The sequence below is a fragment of the Carcharhinus amblyrhynchos genome, chromosome 19 (assembly GCF_965287045.1).
Source record: "Carcharhinus amblyrhynchos chromosome 19, sCarAmb.v2.hapA, whole genome shotgun sequence".
Taxonomy (NCBI): domain Eukaryota; kingdom Metazoa; phylum Chordata; class Chondrichthyes; order Carcharhiniformes; family Carcharhinidae; genus Carcharhinus; species Carcharhinus amblyrhynchos.
The window spans coordinates 15,173,591-15,189,050 of NC_137342.1; the positions used below are offsets into that span (position 1 = coordinate 15,173,591).

The 15,460-nt window shown below is 41.6% G+C and overlaps 1 protein-coding gene across 2 annotated transcripts in view; it reads right to left on the reverse strand.

Moving 5' to 3' along the window:
• kif21a (kinesin family member 21A) overlaps positions 1-13,181 on the reverse strand; it is a 153,813-nt gene extending 140,632 nt beyond the window's left edge. Inside the window, exon 1 of one of the 2 annotated variants that reach the window (XM_080207281.1) lies at positions 12,755-13,181. In XM_080207281.1, the coding sequence (XP_080063407.1) occupies positions 12,755-12,801 (47 nt within the window). In that variant the 5' untranslated portion in view covers positions 12,802-13,181. The remainder of the gene's footprint in view (positions 1-12,754) is intronic. The other variant, XM_080207282.1, reaches the window with a different exon arrangement.
• Between the last annotated feature and the right edge of the window lie 2,279 nt (positions 13,182-15,460).

Consider the following 15,460-nt stretch of genomic DNA (forward strand, 5'->3'; position numbering starts at 1 on the left):
CTTCGGCCCACGAGTTGCGCCGATCACATCAACACCTATCTATAACCCCCAATCCCATAAAACCCCATATACTCATCCAGAAGTCTTTTTGCGAGTTCGCCTCCACCACCACTGACGGCAGCCGATTCCATTCACTCACCACCCTCTGAGTGAAAAACTTACCCCTATCTCAGACGTCTCTTTCCCAGCAGGGTCAATTAATATTTTGAGGCAGACGTAGATACTCTTGACCAACAAGGGAGTCAAAGGGTATCGGGGGGAGGTGGAATGCAAGCTGAGGCCACAACCAGGTTAGCCAGGTCTTATGGAACAGTGGAGCAGGCTCAAGGAGCCAAATGGTCTATTCCTGCCTCTCGTTCATACGTATATTCATCAGGTTGTCCCTTATTCAACTAACCAAATCATTTGAAATAAACACAGAAAAAACTACTGCCTATTGAATTTGTCTTTCTGCACAACTGGCAAAATTCAAAATAGTAACAAAACAGTGCTTTAGATCATGCAGGATGGATTAGCCAAAAGAAACTTTAGTCTTTCCAGTTGAAATTTATTTAGCAAGTCCCATGATGCCTCATACCTCAGCTTCTGCTTAGAACAGTGAATACATTATTCCTTGCTGAACAACACGTGTGCCGACATCTTCATTTCAAGTAACTGCTGCCACCCTGTTACTGACACAGCCAGTCACAAAATAATCCATATGAAGCCAAACCAAGAAGCTAACAAAATTTGACAAAACACAAGCTACATGTCATTTTCTAGGTTCCATTACTTACATTTGGAACATGACTTTTTTAGCATCTGCAGTTAATCAAATATTTATTTCTCTGCCACTAACCCCCTGAATTACTGCAAGCAACTTCCCAAAATAATTTAAACACTTGAAAACTACAATTATGCAAATGTTTACACTTCTTACTTTCATCCCAATTCCAAGTTGTTCAAAATTTAATTTTAGCACCAATTTCCCACTTGCATTTTAGTTACATCATTTAATTAAAATATTTGGATAATTCAACTTATTTACAAGCAACTAAATCATAAGCATGTTGTATTTTTTGTAAACTGAATTTCCTATTCTAATGAAAACCAAAACAAACTTGAGAAACAGCATCTCACCTTTTATTCAACACTTTTACAGATTTAACCTCAGGTTTGCGAGGTTTCTATTTTAATCATCAGCCCCATTTCCTCTCCTCACTGGCAACAGAGAATGGTTGCACAACAGCCAATCGGTGGAATTTTACAAAATTTTTTCTAAGTGTCCAGCTGGTCTGAAAAATGGGAGTGTTCCAGATCCGTTTTTTGGCGGGTTTTCACATCCAATTTTGTGCCTTCCATTTCTAGCCAGAGAGGCTGTGGGCAGATAGCCTGTCAAGGGAGGTATTGCGCATGTGCGGACCTCTGATACTGTACATGCGCACTAACAGTAGTAGGAGGTCTGATAACCAGGCAGAGATTTGTCAGGGCCCTGCTACTACTGCAGGCAGCCTCAGCTGGCTCCTCCCTCCACAATACCAATTGCATGCAGAGTGGCAACAGGATCCCCTTCCCCCATTGGCCCGAGATGCAGCCATTTTCCACCTCCCTGAGTGATTGCAGTCCTCCCAATCACTTGTATGTAGAGTGGCAGCACACCCCCCCTCACCCCACACTGACCCACTCCCAGCACTGCTTCCAAAGACTGTGCCCCCTGGCACTGCCAGTCTGACACTGCCCAAGGGGTACCCCTATCTTGCACTCAGCCTCCCCAAAGGGCCTTTGACTTCCACATGCACTGGCGAGGCCAACATGACTGTTCCCTTTTCATGAGGAGCAAGTGAAAAAAAGCAAGCAAACCCGGACGATTCAGCGCCAGGCTCACTAAACACATTGAAATCAACATTTAGGCAAATTAATCAGCCTCTCGCCTATTTCCAGCAAGAGGCTGACCACACTGGAAATCTGGGTGTTGTAAAATTGTGACAGGCGCGGAAACCGGCGCCATTTACACTAGCCGCTTTACGCTGGTTTTACAACATTCTCCTGCCATAAAATGGGCATGAAAGGGTTGTAAAATTCCACCCAATGTTTGCTGGGGTTAGGGTGTGAATCCCTTATCAATACATGGCCAGCAGGGTGGTTTGGATCCCTGGGTCTACCAGCTTTTCTTCCATGTTCCTCAGCCATAGCAGCCTTCTGCTCCTTGGAGTTTTAACGCTTCCTTCCTTCAGTATAAACACTTACATCCCTTCTTAGGGTGTTGACTTCTCATAACCTCTTTCTGTTGTGAATCATTCTGGTCCTCCACTTCACCCCCAATCTCCACCTGAGCTTTTCCTGTCCTGTTTCTCCTGGTTCTGTAGTTCTGAAAAGAATTGTTTGAACATCTTCCAGTTCTGATGGAAGATCTATTTTAAACATAACTGCTTCTACCTCATGTTGCCTCACCTGATTATTTTCAGAAATTTCTGTTTTTATCATAGTTATATTTCAGTTGGTTCATAGGCAAAATAGAATGGGATTATTTTGAGGTGATCTTGCACCAAATGCAGTTAGTTACAGCGAGTACCAGGCAGCTGCAAGAGAAACAAAGGGTAAAACCATATCTTGCTTTCATCAATCGCACCAAGGTCTTTGACCATATAGCAGAGGTGTCTATTTAAGCTAATAGAGAAAATAAGCTGCCTGCTGAAGCTGCTCAACTTGATACCTTTCCTTGTCACAATGGACAAGGTCAGCTTTCACAGGGCAACACTGGAACCCTTTGAAATCTGTGGTGGAGACAAGCAGTCTAGATTCTAGCACCATCAGCCTTTGGCATATTCTCTTATTACTGTCATTAACTGCCACTTTAACAACAGAACTGGTCAACTTGTATGCCTGAATACTTGGAAAGCTGTTCAGGCTTACTTACTTGAGATCCAAGACAAAAGGTGCTTCATATGCCCATCAATAACTGCGCTATGCTGACAATGAGCACTAACATTCCATACCGAGGAACACCTGTAAGCAGCAGGTGGACAAACTTTCATTTGTTGGACAATCAGAATCAGGAAGACGAACGTCATGGTCCAGGACGTTGCTATACTACCATCCGTCAGCAGTGACAATGAGGCAATAGTGACTATGGACAGCTTCAAATATCTAGGACTGACCATCACCTGCAATCTCTCACTGGATGGTGAAATCAACTTTAGCATTGCAAAAGCTGCAGCTGTTACATTCAAGCTGAGTAAGAGTGTGGAATATCAGCCACCCGACTAGAATCACGAAGCTGCAAGTCCAACAAGCCAGCATGCTCAGTGCACTCCTACATATTAGTGGGACCTGGACAACATGAGCACAAGACAAGGCTGAACTGTTTCAACCTTGGCATCTTTTGGCTGGTTAAGGTCCTGGAACATACCAATTCCACATCAGCTCACTTTCATTGCTGGGTTGTGTTGACTTGGCCACGCTCACTGGATGGATGACGGCCCTACACCTAATGACCTCTTGTACATTGAACTCATCCTGAGTCAGAACCTGCGACCTGTAAGAAAGATATGGAGATGGTGGCCGCTGACAACGGAAAGAAAGTCACTAACAGTTGTGACTTCTGGAGGTTGAATATTTACTGGGCCCATTGGGAGAACATAAGAACATAAGAAATAGGAGCAGGAGGAGGCCATCTAGCCCTTTGAACCTGCCCCGCCGTTCAATAAGACCATGGCTGATCTGAAATGGATCAGTTCCACTTTCCCGCTTTCTCCCCATAACCCTCAATTCCCTTGTCTATCAGAAATCTTTCTACCTGTGACTTAAACATATTCAACGAAGTAGCCTCCACCACTTCAATGGGTAGAGAAGTCCAGAGATTCACCACCCTTTCAGTGGAGAAGTTCCTCCTCAACTGCGTTTTAAAGAACGGAAACGGAAAGCTCAGCTGACTGAGAAAAGGGCCTAGAGAAAACAAAGGCCAGGAAATCCTGCAACACCTCAACCCACTGATTTCCTCTACAACAAATGTGGCAATGATTGCCATGCCAGCGAGGGGCTCCTGAGTCACACCAGATGTTTGACAAGAGTTGACCACCACAGCATAAATCATCATCTCATGAGATGGAAAGCTGCTGAAATCTTGGTTTCAACGTTAGCCAAACAGAGTAACACAATAAATTAAGACACGTGTTGAAAATTGGCTGTTGAGTGAAGGATCCGTAGTAGGACTGCTTTACATATTCAAACAAGGCCATGTTCACTATGTCCCTGGAGACAAAACTTTGCAGCTCCTCAATGATAATACATGCATTTATCAGCACTTTAACAGAAAAGTCATCAGTTGATTATCTGCAAACAAAATCTGATAGTTACAAGTGAGGAAGGTCAAACTGTAATTTTCCCATGAAAATAAATTTTCCCATCACAAATTCCAATTGTTTCTTAAATACTGCCAGATTTCCATCTTCATGCCTCTACCTGAAAGTCTACTCCATACTCTGATGCACTTATGAACAATTTTCTGCCAGCAAATCTAAATTTGTTAAAATGTGTTTGAACTAGGTTCCTCTAGTTACACTGTTGAAACTTTTCTTACATTTCTTTAAACATATGCCCTTAGAAGATGGTACCACTGTTTTTGTTGGGCAGACTGGAGATAATTTGTTCATACTCAGACCTCTGACACAAGGGATCAGCCAGTTTCCAGTGCTGCAATGTCTTACTTGTGCGTAAGTGACCAGATCTGGATGCCGTATTCAAAGTTGACAGAAGCATTGTGTAGTTTGATCACTGCTTCATTGAACTTGTAGCCTGTTGTTCAGACTACGTAGTTCAGTGTGCTGTTGGTCGTGTTAATCACTGCTCTATATCGGCTGGACATGATCAGTGTTTACTTTACAAGGATTCAGATCTCTTTCAACTTCATCTTTAGCTATTCCAGCACAATGCATGTAGTACTGAGTTACTACTTTTCCTTCCTGTGTTTTATAATTTGCTTTCAGTTATCTATTGTTGGTCTAATCACATATTTTTCAACTTACTTTACAATTTGAGCTGGCTCATTCAATTCAACTATCGGCCCAAATTTGGTACCATCTACAAATCCGATGACTTTTCACCAAGTTGCTGACAGCAAATCGTTTAGTTTAATTAGAATCAGCACTCAGCTCTGGGGCAAATTCTCTGATCTTCCACTTACATTTTCAAATGTTCAAAATAAGTTGCTGATCAAACATAATTTTTGAATGCTCACTAGACTGCACATGTATTCTTCAAATTTACAACTGATGATCAATTTCTTGGAATGGAATTGAATTAAAATGCATCTGCAGCCTGCATGTGCTTCGAAGAGGGCAGCACAAAATTAAAAAGGGGAAACAAACAGGTGAAGGGTTGAACAAAAATATTGTGCTACCTGTGACATTTTACTGAAACTTATTGGAAGTTGTTGCTCCACGATCTTACACTATCGCCACAAAACACTGCAACACGAAAATAATTTAATGCAATACTGATTATAAAATGGCATAAAAATTTCTGGGAACTGTCATAGAGTAGCAAGTCACAAGAAACAGCCTTGATCTAGTAATACAGGTCAAGCAACTTTCTTCCTTGTTATTTTGTCAGGTACCAGCAAGTGGAGGTGACAAACAGTTTTTAAGTTTATTTATTATTGTCACAAGGCAGCTTACATTAACATTGCAATTAAATTACTGTGAAAATCCTCTAGTCACCACACTCAGGTATCTGTTCGGGTACATTGAGGGAGAATTTAGCACAGCCAATGAACCCAACAAACATGTCTTTAGGACTGAAAGGGAGGAAACCCACATAGACATGGGGAGAACATACAAATTCCACACACACAGTGACCCAAGCCAGGAATCGAACCTGGATCCCTGGCTTTGTGAGGCAGCTGCGCTAACCTCTGTGCCACCATGCCACTCTCGAGGAGTGTTAACTGGAGAATGCAAATTTAAAATCATAAAATTAATCTGTTTTATTGTCACAATCTTAATTCAAGAGATGACTGAAAACGTATTTCCAATTTAGAATTCAATATACAAGTCTTTTTTTTTAAATCTCGCTCCTAAAATAACGTAATATGACATTCAAATCACTGCAACCCACATTAACAGCCAGCAAGCAATTGAAGGCAGTTTAAGTTCCCACATAAAGCTGAGGTCTTCATGTGTTTTTTAACTTCTTGATTCACTGTTTTCAAAATTTGATTTTTACCAATCTTGTGTACTTAAAAATGTATGGAGGGTGGAGCAGGCAGAATAAAATCAGGTTCTGCTTTTCATGTTTTTGCAATTTGTGTTCTTTTAAACTAAAAAAATGTAAACAGTATTCAAAAAGAGACAATTTTTAAGTAGCATGATAATTCTTGCAGAATTTTCAAAGTAGAATGATTATAAGCTAGCGATCTAATAAAGAATCAGGCTGCTTTAGTAAATTGCTTGATATTTATTTCCTTTTCCACAATCCCTTGATTAGATAATTATCAATTAGAAATTTATCTTCTTCAGAGAATTTACCTTTAGCTGCTTTCTGCCGTCATCTACTTTTAAAAAACAGCTCTTCAATGAATTTTGCTCTTTTCTTCAATTATTTCCATCTACTATATCTAGGTAGTCTGAATGCAATTGATCTGCACAGATTAAAATGACACGTGACAATGATATATCAATCCAAAGTAACTGTCGCACACCATTATACCCCTTACACCACACCTTCTCAATCCATTTACTTACAAGCGCATTGCTACTCTATGCATGAGAAATTTATTTAAAAGTCAGCCAAAGAAACATCACAAGAACTATATATTTAACAACCAAGTGTTTGGCAAAAAAAAAAATCAGTGAATTTAGGGTTTTCTAGTGAGTATTTTTGTTCAATTTGACTTTCAGACGCATTATCAGAAAATGAATTAGCAGAATCCATCTGAAACAGCTCTTCTTTTAAACCTCCAAAGTAATAACACTTCAGTGACCATCAGGAATATTAATCCAGCTTCTAGAAGTGAGAAAAAAACTAAAGAAAAAACAGTATAAAAATCAGTGCAACTCAATTCACTGGCATGACCATTTTTGGATTTTAGTTTTCGATCTAAAAATTCAAATTTTTGATTTGTGGGCAAATTACTTTTGTAGCTTTAAAATCAGAAACAAATTAGAAATGGTACAAATTTTTTTTAAAAATCAGGAATCTTCAGTCAAACCGATGTTCCCAACAGCAGTCTCCCAGTTCATGCAACAACCACAAAAAGAACTGCCTTGGTCTCCAAAAGACATTACTTGCTCTATTGTTTGAGCAATTGAGCTTACTGGGCGGCTCCATTTTTCCCAGCATTTAGCCACAGCTGACTCCAAAACCTCATTAAAATAATCAGAAAAATGCCTCAAACAGGTTCCCCCCCAACCCCGCATTCAAAACTCCCCTCTTTCCATTTTAGGATTAAAGACTAGTGTTCATAGTTTCTGCCAATTTCTACTACTAACTTTAAACAGAAAATACTTTTTATCTTCTGCCAAAATAGTTACAATACTATGTTTGTAACTTGCGTACTCTTAATGGCTTCCACTCCAGAGACACAAGTGGTACAATACTGACAAACTGACCGATATAAGAAACTGCTAGAACAATGCTCTGGTTGGATCAAAGGTAGGTGGTATGGAAAGGTCTGCATAACTAAAACCATGATGCAACACAATCTGAAGTGTAGTAACGGGGAATTAAACACTGTAGACCATCAACACTCAGGATTTGACGGACGTACAACCTCATCAACAGTATGAGAACTCTTTAGATAAAATTCTGCCAGTGACAAATATATAGGCTGGATAATAAGCAGCACTGGTGTAAACATAAAATTACAAAAAGGAGAGATGACAGAAAATAGGGCTTACATTCTCAGTAATTTATAAGGCTATGGTTAAATCTTGCATTATTAGGGAAGGGAAATCCAGACAATCCTTTAAAATTATGCTTCCTAGTTATCATCTAAGAAGCAGTAGCAAATTTGTACTGCAGAAGCCATTTGGTGTCATGTACACGTTGTCAACGTAGGTTGTAAATAACAAATGGAATATTTTACATTATGATAATTTGCACTTGGTTTGTGGAAGGAATGAGCTTTAAGGGCTCAATTCAAAAAGGGGTGATTTGAACAATTTCAAGATTAAATAGCGAACAAATAGTTTCTCTCTATCGACCCTATTTTCACTGACAGGGGAGTCTCAAACTATGGAATCATTGCCCAAAAATGAGAGTTGGGCCTTAACAAATGGACATGTAAAGAGTGACAGAAGTTTGGTATGGTCTTCCACAAACAGCAGTTCATGGTAGGTCAATTTTGAATGAGATTAAAAGATTCCTACGAACCAAAGATATTGAGGGATATATGGTCATGGCAGGAATATGGAGTTCAGTCCCAGATCAACCATAATCCCACAACTGCAGATCAGATGTGAGGTGCTAATTGGCCCACTGCTACGAGAGGATATTTGGGAACAGCTCACCAGTAAAGCAAGCGTCTTCCATCTGTTCTCATATTACAAACCAGACTCCGCTGAAATAAGTTCCTGATGGGTTTAAATAATCCTAAAACACAAAGGCTAGTTATGGTTACAGAATTAAACAAAACTGCTACTAACTTTGTTCAAGGCCCCAAACACTTCTTCCAAATGAAAGTGATTTTCTTCATGCTACTTCCAACTTTGCTCCTGACGTGGTCTCTTTTATGTTGAGGAAACCAGATGCAGGCTGAGTGATCACTTTGCAAGACTCCTCCATTCAGTCCATTTGTGTAACCCCAAGCTTTCAGTTGCCTATTATTTCAATTTTCCACCTTGCTTCCTCACTGACCTTTTTGCCCAATGTATTCCAACGAAGCTCAACCCAAGACTCCAAACAGCACCTCAACTGGGCACTTTACAACCTTCTGAGCTCAACAGTGATGTTCAGCAACTACAGATGATAACGTCTGTCCCTGTTGTGTTCTGGGTTTTTTTTTTATTTATTGTTCCCACTCTAGTTTTACTCATATTTCCATTGCTATCTTTTGTTTCTTTACTTGTCCAATAAGCGATTCCTTTGAAATTGCACCACGATTCATTTCGTTATTCAATCTCTCCTGTCGACCATGCTATCACAGACCTTCCCTTTAGTTATTTCTGCCCCTACCCCCACCCACACTTTAATTTGCTCAAAACCTACAATATTACATCGCAAACATTTCCCAGTTGACAAAAACATCGTAGGCCTGGCAAATCATCCATTTCTCTCACCACAGATACTGTTAGACCTAGTGAGCACTTCCAGCATGTTCCGTGCTTTACTCTCAGCACTTTTTGTTTCCTAAATTCAGAAAATAAACATGAATGTCTTAGCCCAAATAGTATCAACATTATGAATACTGTGATGCCATCGAAAGACCTTGTGTCCAATGAGTCAATAAAAGTTTTCAGTGCACAGGGTGAATGGAGCTATGCTGCTTAAAGATACAAATACCAGACTTGATAACAGTGTGCAAATTGTTTTGATATCAGGAATAAATATACAGAACAAATGAAGCATATACTTAATATTTACCAAAGAAATTATACAAATTAGTTTGCTGTGATAAAATGTTACCAGTACAATACATTCTATTTGCCACATTACTGACTGTCCTGCAGGACACATCCATTTCACTGCAGAAGCATGGGTGATTACATTATGCAATGGAACAAAGCACAAATAACATTGCAAAATTGCTTCCTTGAACAGACCGCAAACCTTGTTAACACTGACTAACTCAAATTCACCAGCCACTGATAAATGCAAACCACAAAAAGTAGCATAGTCTACCACAAAGAAAGCCACAACAGCTAAACCTTCCAACTCCAATTTAAAATGATCATTTCTTAAACTTTCTCCTGCAATATTTTAAAGCTTAAATCTTGCATTATTAGGAAAAAATCCAGACAGTCCTTAAAAACAATACTTCCTCGCTATCATCTTAGAAGCAACAGCAAATTTGTACTGCAGAAGCCATTTGGTATCATGCACACGTTGTCAACTTAGATTGTAAATAACAAATGGAATATTTTATATTTGGGTAGTTTGCACTTGGTTGATGGAAGAAATGAGCTTTAAAGGCTAAATAGCCTTTCTTATTCCAAGCATGTTTACATTCTGATCATTTGGACTTGACAACACCCTAAATGTTTTTGTTGCCATGGTCTCAGACAGGTTCATCAATGTCTGATGCTTTAATCACATTGTTAGGGCAGCCACATTCTTAATACTAAAAACCAAAGATCAAGTCTCATTTTTGTTTTATGTACAAATGCACAAATGCTAGTCCTGTTGTGTCAGAAAAAGAAAATCATGCCAAAAAAGCCATTAAATGGTCAAACGTTACATTTAGAAGTAAACCATAAACAATGTCAAAACAAAAATAAGGTGTGTACACTAAGCAGACTGGTTTTTGTACATATTGCATTCACTATTTCTGCAGTCTACAAAGAACTCAGCATTCTAGCAAACATACACCTCATAACATGTGATGTATACATCTTGGTAGTGCTCAAATGGGGAATACTCATGCAAAATTCGCATTTGGAATTGAGTGAGTTGGTCAAGTAATTCCATTCAGTTCAAACATGCAATGAAAGCCATGGGTAATAGTTCTAAAGTAACAGCTATAAATACTCAGATTGAGAAAGTTCATTTGACAGCTAAATTATCAGCTGCCATGAGTTTTAGGGCTGCACTGGGTACTTTGCAGTCAGCTCACCAGTGAATTAAAACTATTACATACAAAAGCACTTTGGCAGAAATCACCAACACAGTAAGGGACCACATTTCGAGGGTTATGTTATATTAAGAGTTAATGCAAATGATGTTGATGCATCTTTTTGCTTCTAAAGATGTTTGAAGCAGGTGTCTGCACTTACATACTAAACAAATTAATTGGAATTCATAAGTCAGTCCATGACATAGTCAATAAGCAAATCGACATTTTATGTTCAATGATCAGATCTTGCTCCAATTAGATACTAAACAAGTAAAAGGAACACTGATCCAAATGAGACATAAGTACTGCTCAAGGCAGTGATTAGTGATGGCAATCTCATAAGAACATCCAGAATCAAGAAAAGCAAACGTAATAGTCATTGTCTGTATTGTGGTCTTATATGGCAGGCACAGAAGAAACATTTATACAGTTGTTTTAACACAGCATAGCATCCAAGATACTATAAAGGAGCATTACATAGAATCTGTGCCCTGATGGCATGCAGTTCTACCTCGCCAAACCATCTCTCCCAAACACTCGACTGCTTTTGATTTGTTACTTTTGTTCGTTCTAAATCCAGTACTGGATCAGTAGAAATGTCTTCCACTAAATACTAGAAGACGGAAGCCATTTTCTTCAGCCCATACTGCAGCCACAACTCTCATCACTCTCCCTTGATACTGTCAGAACAAGATCGTTTACAGTCTTGGTGTCCTTTTTGACCCAGAAATGAACTTTAGACCTGACCCACTCGATCATCTAAACTTTTATTTAAAGCCACATAAAGAGATATTTGCAGAAGCTTCACTAAAAAGGTATTGCTTTAATGAGCATTTTAAAAGGGTAAGGGGCATTCCACAGTTTAAGGCTGAGATAAACCTTAAGGCTTGGCTTCTGATGATAGAAGAGGGGCTTGCAAAATGCCAGAGTAGGAGTTCAGTGATCTGAGTGCTGCGTGGCTGGAGGAGGTCACAGAGACAGGGAGTGTCAAGGCCACGGAGGAATTGAAAAACAATTTTTTTTTAAACAGTCATTGTTAGTACAGAAGCCAACACAGATCAGTGAAATTAGGGTGACAGGTGAATATGACTTTGTGCAAGTTGTGATAACGGCAGCACAGCTTTAGACGAGATCAAGCTCTGGTGTGTAAAAAGTGGAAAGCTGATGGGAACAGTGCATTTGAAAAATAAGTCTGGAGGCAACAAAGGAACAGATGATGGTTTCAGCAAATTAGCTTAGAGATGGCCAATGACAGGCAACGCTATGGAGGTGGAATAAGCAGTTTTGATGATCAAGTGCATCAGGTCTAAAGTTCATTTCTGGGTCAAAAAGGACACTAAGGCTGTAAATGGTCTTGTTCCGACAGTGTCAAGGGAGAGTAATAAGAGTCGTGGCTGGGGTATGGACTGAAGAAAATGGCTTCCGTCTCCCAATATTTAGTGGAAGACATTTCTACTCATCCAGTACTGGATTTAGAATGAACAAAAGTGACAAATCAAAAGCAGTCCAGTGTTTGGGAGAGATGGTTTGGCGAGGTGGAGCTACATGTCATCAGGGCACAGGCAGATACTGGCATGCTTCGTGGATGATACGGAAGGACAACGTGTGGACAGACATCTATTTCCTTTACACAAAAGCAGTGCATGGCATATCTATAATCATATGCCACTTGGGGAACGGTGTGATAGCCCTGTATGCAAGATAGAGAGAAAAAAAACATGGAAAATGATTGTTCATGCACCAAGCGACCCTGACACAGCAATTTCAAATTTAAATCTGACCAACATATGCAAGCCCTTGGGAACTTTTGAATGCACACTGCACAAATGAAATGGGAAATTTTGATCCTGCAGTCATCTTTAATGCCAAGACTTAATATTAGAAATGTACGCAGTAATACCGCCTGCCTGAAAGGTCCGCAGAAAAGATCGGATCTTTGTGAAGGAAAATGTGATGTCTGTAAATTGTAGGCAGTGCAAGAAGAATAAAGTGGCCGCCGCCCCTCACCTTACAGCAACCCGGACAGAGCAGTCATCCTGACCTGGCGCCGCCATTGCACCGTATCCGAGCCCAAACGAGTCCAGGGGATTAAAGCTTCTTGTAGCCGAAGTAGAGCTTCGGAGCAGCTCCTGTAGATGCACTGAGTCCTCCCCACCTCCTCGGCTACCTGTAGATGCCGCCCAGCCGAGCAAGAGCCATGGGGAAGCTGAAGCTAAATGCGGCAACGGCTTCAAGGGGGGAGGAGGCTTCACTCACTCCGCCCCCTCAGCCCTCACTTTCCCTTGGTCACTTGGCCCCGCTCCAGGCCGCCACAGCCACCTCGGCCTGCGCCGGTGTCGCAATGCGCCGCTGAGACAGAGCGGCAGGTGGGAGGCTGGGCGGAGCGGGGCCTCGGGCAAGGGGCGGAGCGGGCCTGCGATGTCCCGCAGGGGAGGGGAGGGGAGGGGGGGCTCTCTCACTGACTATTGTCCGCCCTTCACCGGCTCCGCTGTCCTCGGGAGGGAGGGAGAAGCAGCGTCAGCGCGACATCAGCCACAGCCTCTCCTGCCCCTCTCTCGCTGCGAGGGCTGGGGGCCTTCGAGCGACAACCCAGGCTTGTTGTGGGGCACCCAGGTAAAAGCGCAGCCGGTTGGAAATGTCAACAGAGCGGATGGGTGGCGGAGAGAAAACACAATTAACCGCCCCCCCCCCCCCCCGATCTCCTGGGCAGAGGGGCGGGGACACAGTGGATTGGCCGAACCTGCAGATTGGCAGCCCACGTGGCCAATCGGGAACGCTGGCTGTTTTGTGACGTGTTGGGAGGAGTCGCTCACCTGGCTGCTGTGGGTGGGACTGTCACCTTGCACCCCAGTCACCACAAACACCTGGATAAGGCGAGGCTGGCACCTTCCATCCTTGTTTACCACAAACACCGGAACAAGGCAGGGCTGGCACCTGCCATCCCTATTCAAAAAGGAGGTCCCAACCCCACATTAAAGTCCAACACGTTAATTTGTAGCAAACGCCACTAGCTTTCGGAACTGGCTGTTCCTTCGTCAGGTGGACGGGAGTTCTGATCACAAACACGGCACATGAAGACACAAACTCAATTTACATGAATAATAATTGGAATGTCCACCTAAGGCCCAATCATTATTCACATAAATTGAGTTTGTATCTTTATATGCCCTGTTTGTGATCAGAACTCCCGTCCACCTGCCGAAGGAACAGCCAGTTCTGAAAGCTAGTGGCATTTGCTACAAATTAACGTGTTGGATTTTAACCTGGTGTTGTGAGACTTCTTACTGTGTTTACCCCATTCCAACGCCACCATCTCCACATCATCCCTATGTCAACAGAGCAGGTGGGTGGCGTAAAGAGTAAACACAATTAACTGACTCATCCTCCCGGGCAGGGATACAGCAGCAAGAGAGGGGCCTGGAAAAGGCAGGGCTGGCATCTTCCGTCCCTGTTCAACACTAGCACCACAGCAAGACTGCAATGCTAGCAATCAGTCAGTATTCTGAACAATCACAGAAATTCATTAAACAGAGGCCATTCAGCCCATTGTTCAACACAGATACCCAGACAAGGCAGAGGTGAATTCACTATCTATCTCTGTTCAACACAGCTCTTATCTTCCATCCCTGTTCAACACAGGCATCTGGACGTCTTCCATTCCTGTCCACCACAAACACCTAAACAAGGCAGGGTTCTCAGCTGCCACCCCTGTCCAACACAAAGACCCAGACGAGGCAGGGCTCGCATCTTCCATCCCTATTCAACGCCATCACTTTCCATCCTTGTTTAACACGGGTACCTAGAAAAGGCATCTTCCATCCCTGTTCAACACTGGCACCACAACAAGGCAGCAGTCAGTGTTCTGAGCTCAATCACCAAAATTCACTTCACAGTGGCCATTCAGCCCATTGTTCAACACATATCTGGACAAAGCAGGACTGTCTTCACCTTCCATCTCTGTTCAACACTGGCATCTGGGCAAGTCTGTCATCTATCTAGGTTCAACACTGGCACCAGGGCAAGGCAGCAATGCCAACAGTGTTCTGAACTCAATTCACTTCATAAAGGCCATTCAGCCCACTGTGTCTGTGCTAGCCAAATGAGAGATACCCAGCCAAATTCAACTTTCCAGTCAATTACGCATTTTCCTGTACACTTTCTAATCCAACAGCTTTATTCCTGGTTGTGGAAGGTGGCACAGCTTATTGGAATCTGTTCTGGTGTGGATGCATCTACAATGTTGGGACACGCTACATATTATTTGTGAGAAGGGCAAAAGGAACCAGGTGGAAGTTCCATTAACTGTAACTAAATTGTTTTTGAACTCCCTTCCCTGTTCGACTATTTCCTTTCTGACAAAAATAGACTTGGAAGGCACAAATAGTGGGAACTATTTGAAACAAGAGTAAGCATATAGAATACCACAAGTGAGAAACCCAGTTTTGTGGAGAAATTCAAAGGAAGAGTTGTAGATATTTAGATTGAGAATTTCAGAGTTTGAGGCATAAGCAGTAGAAACCATGGCTATCATTGGCAGAGCAAAGAAAATCAAGGGTGTGCAAGATACACATTGGTGAGATGTTAAAGGGGGATGTGCAACTGCCTCTTAATTCTCTCAATCAAATGTGGACTGCAGTTATGATTCTCCATTTCCTATAAACTGATAAATATTCAACCAGTTGAAATACATTAGTTTTAAAATGTTTCATCTTA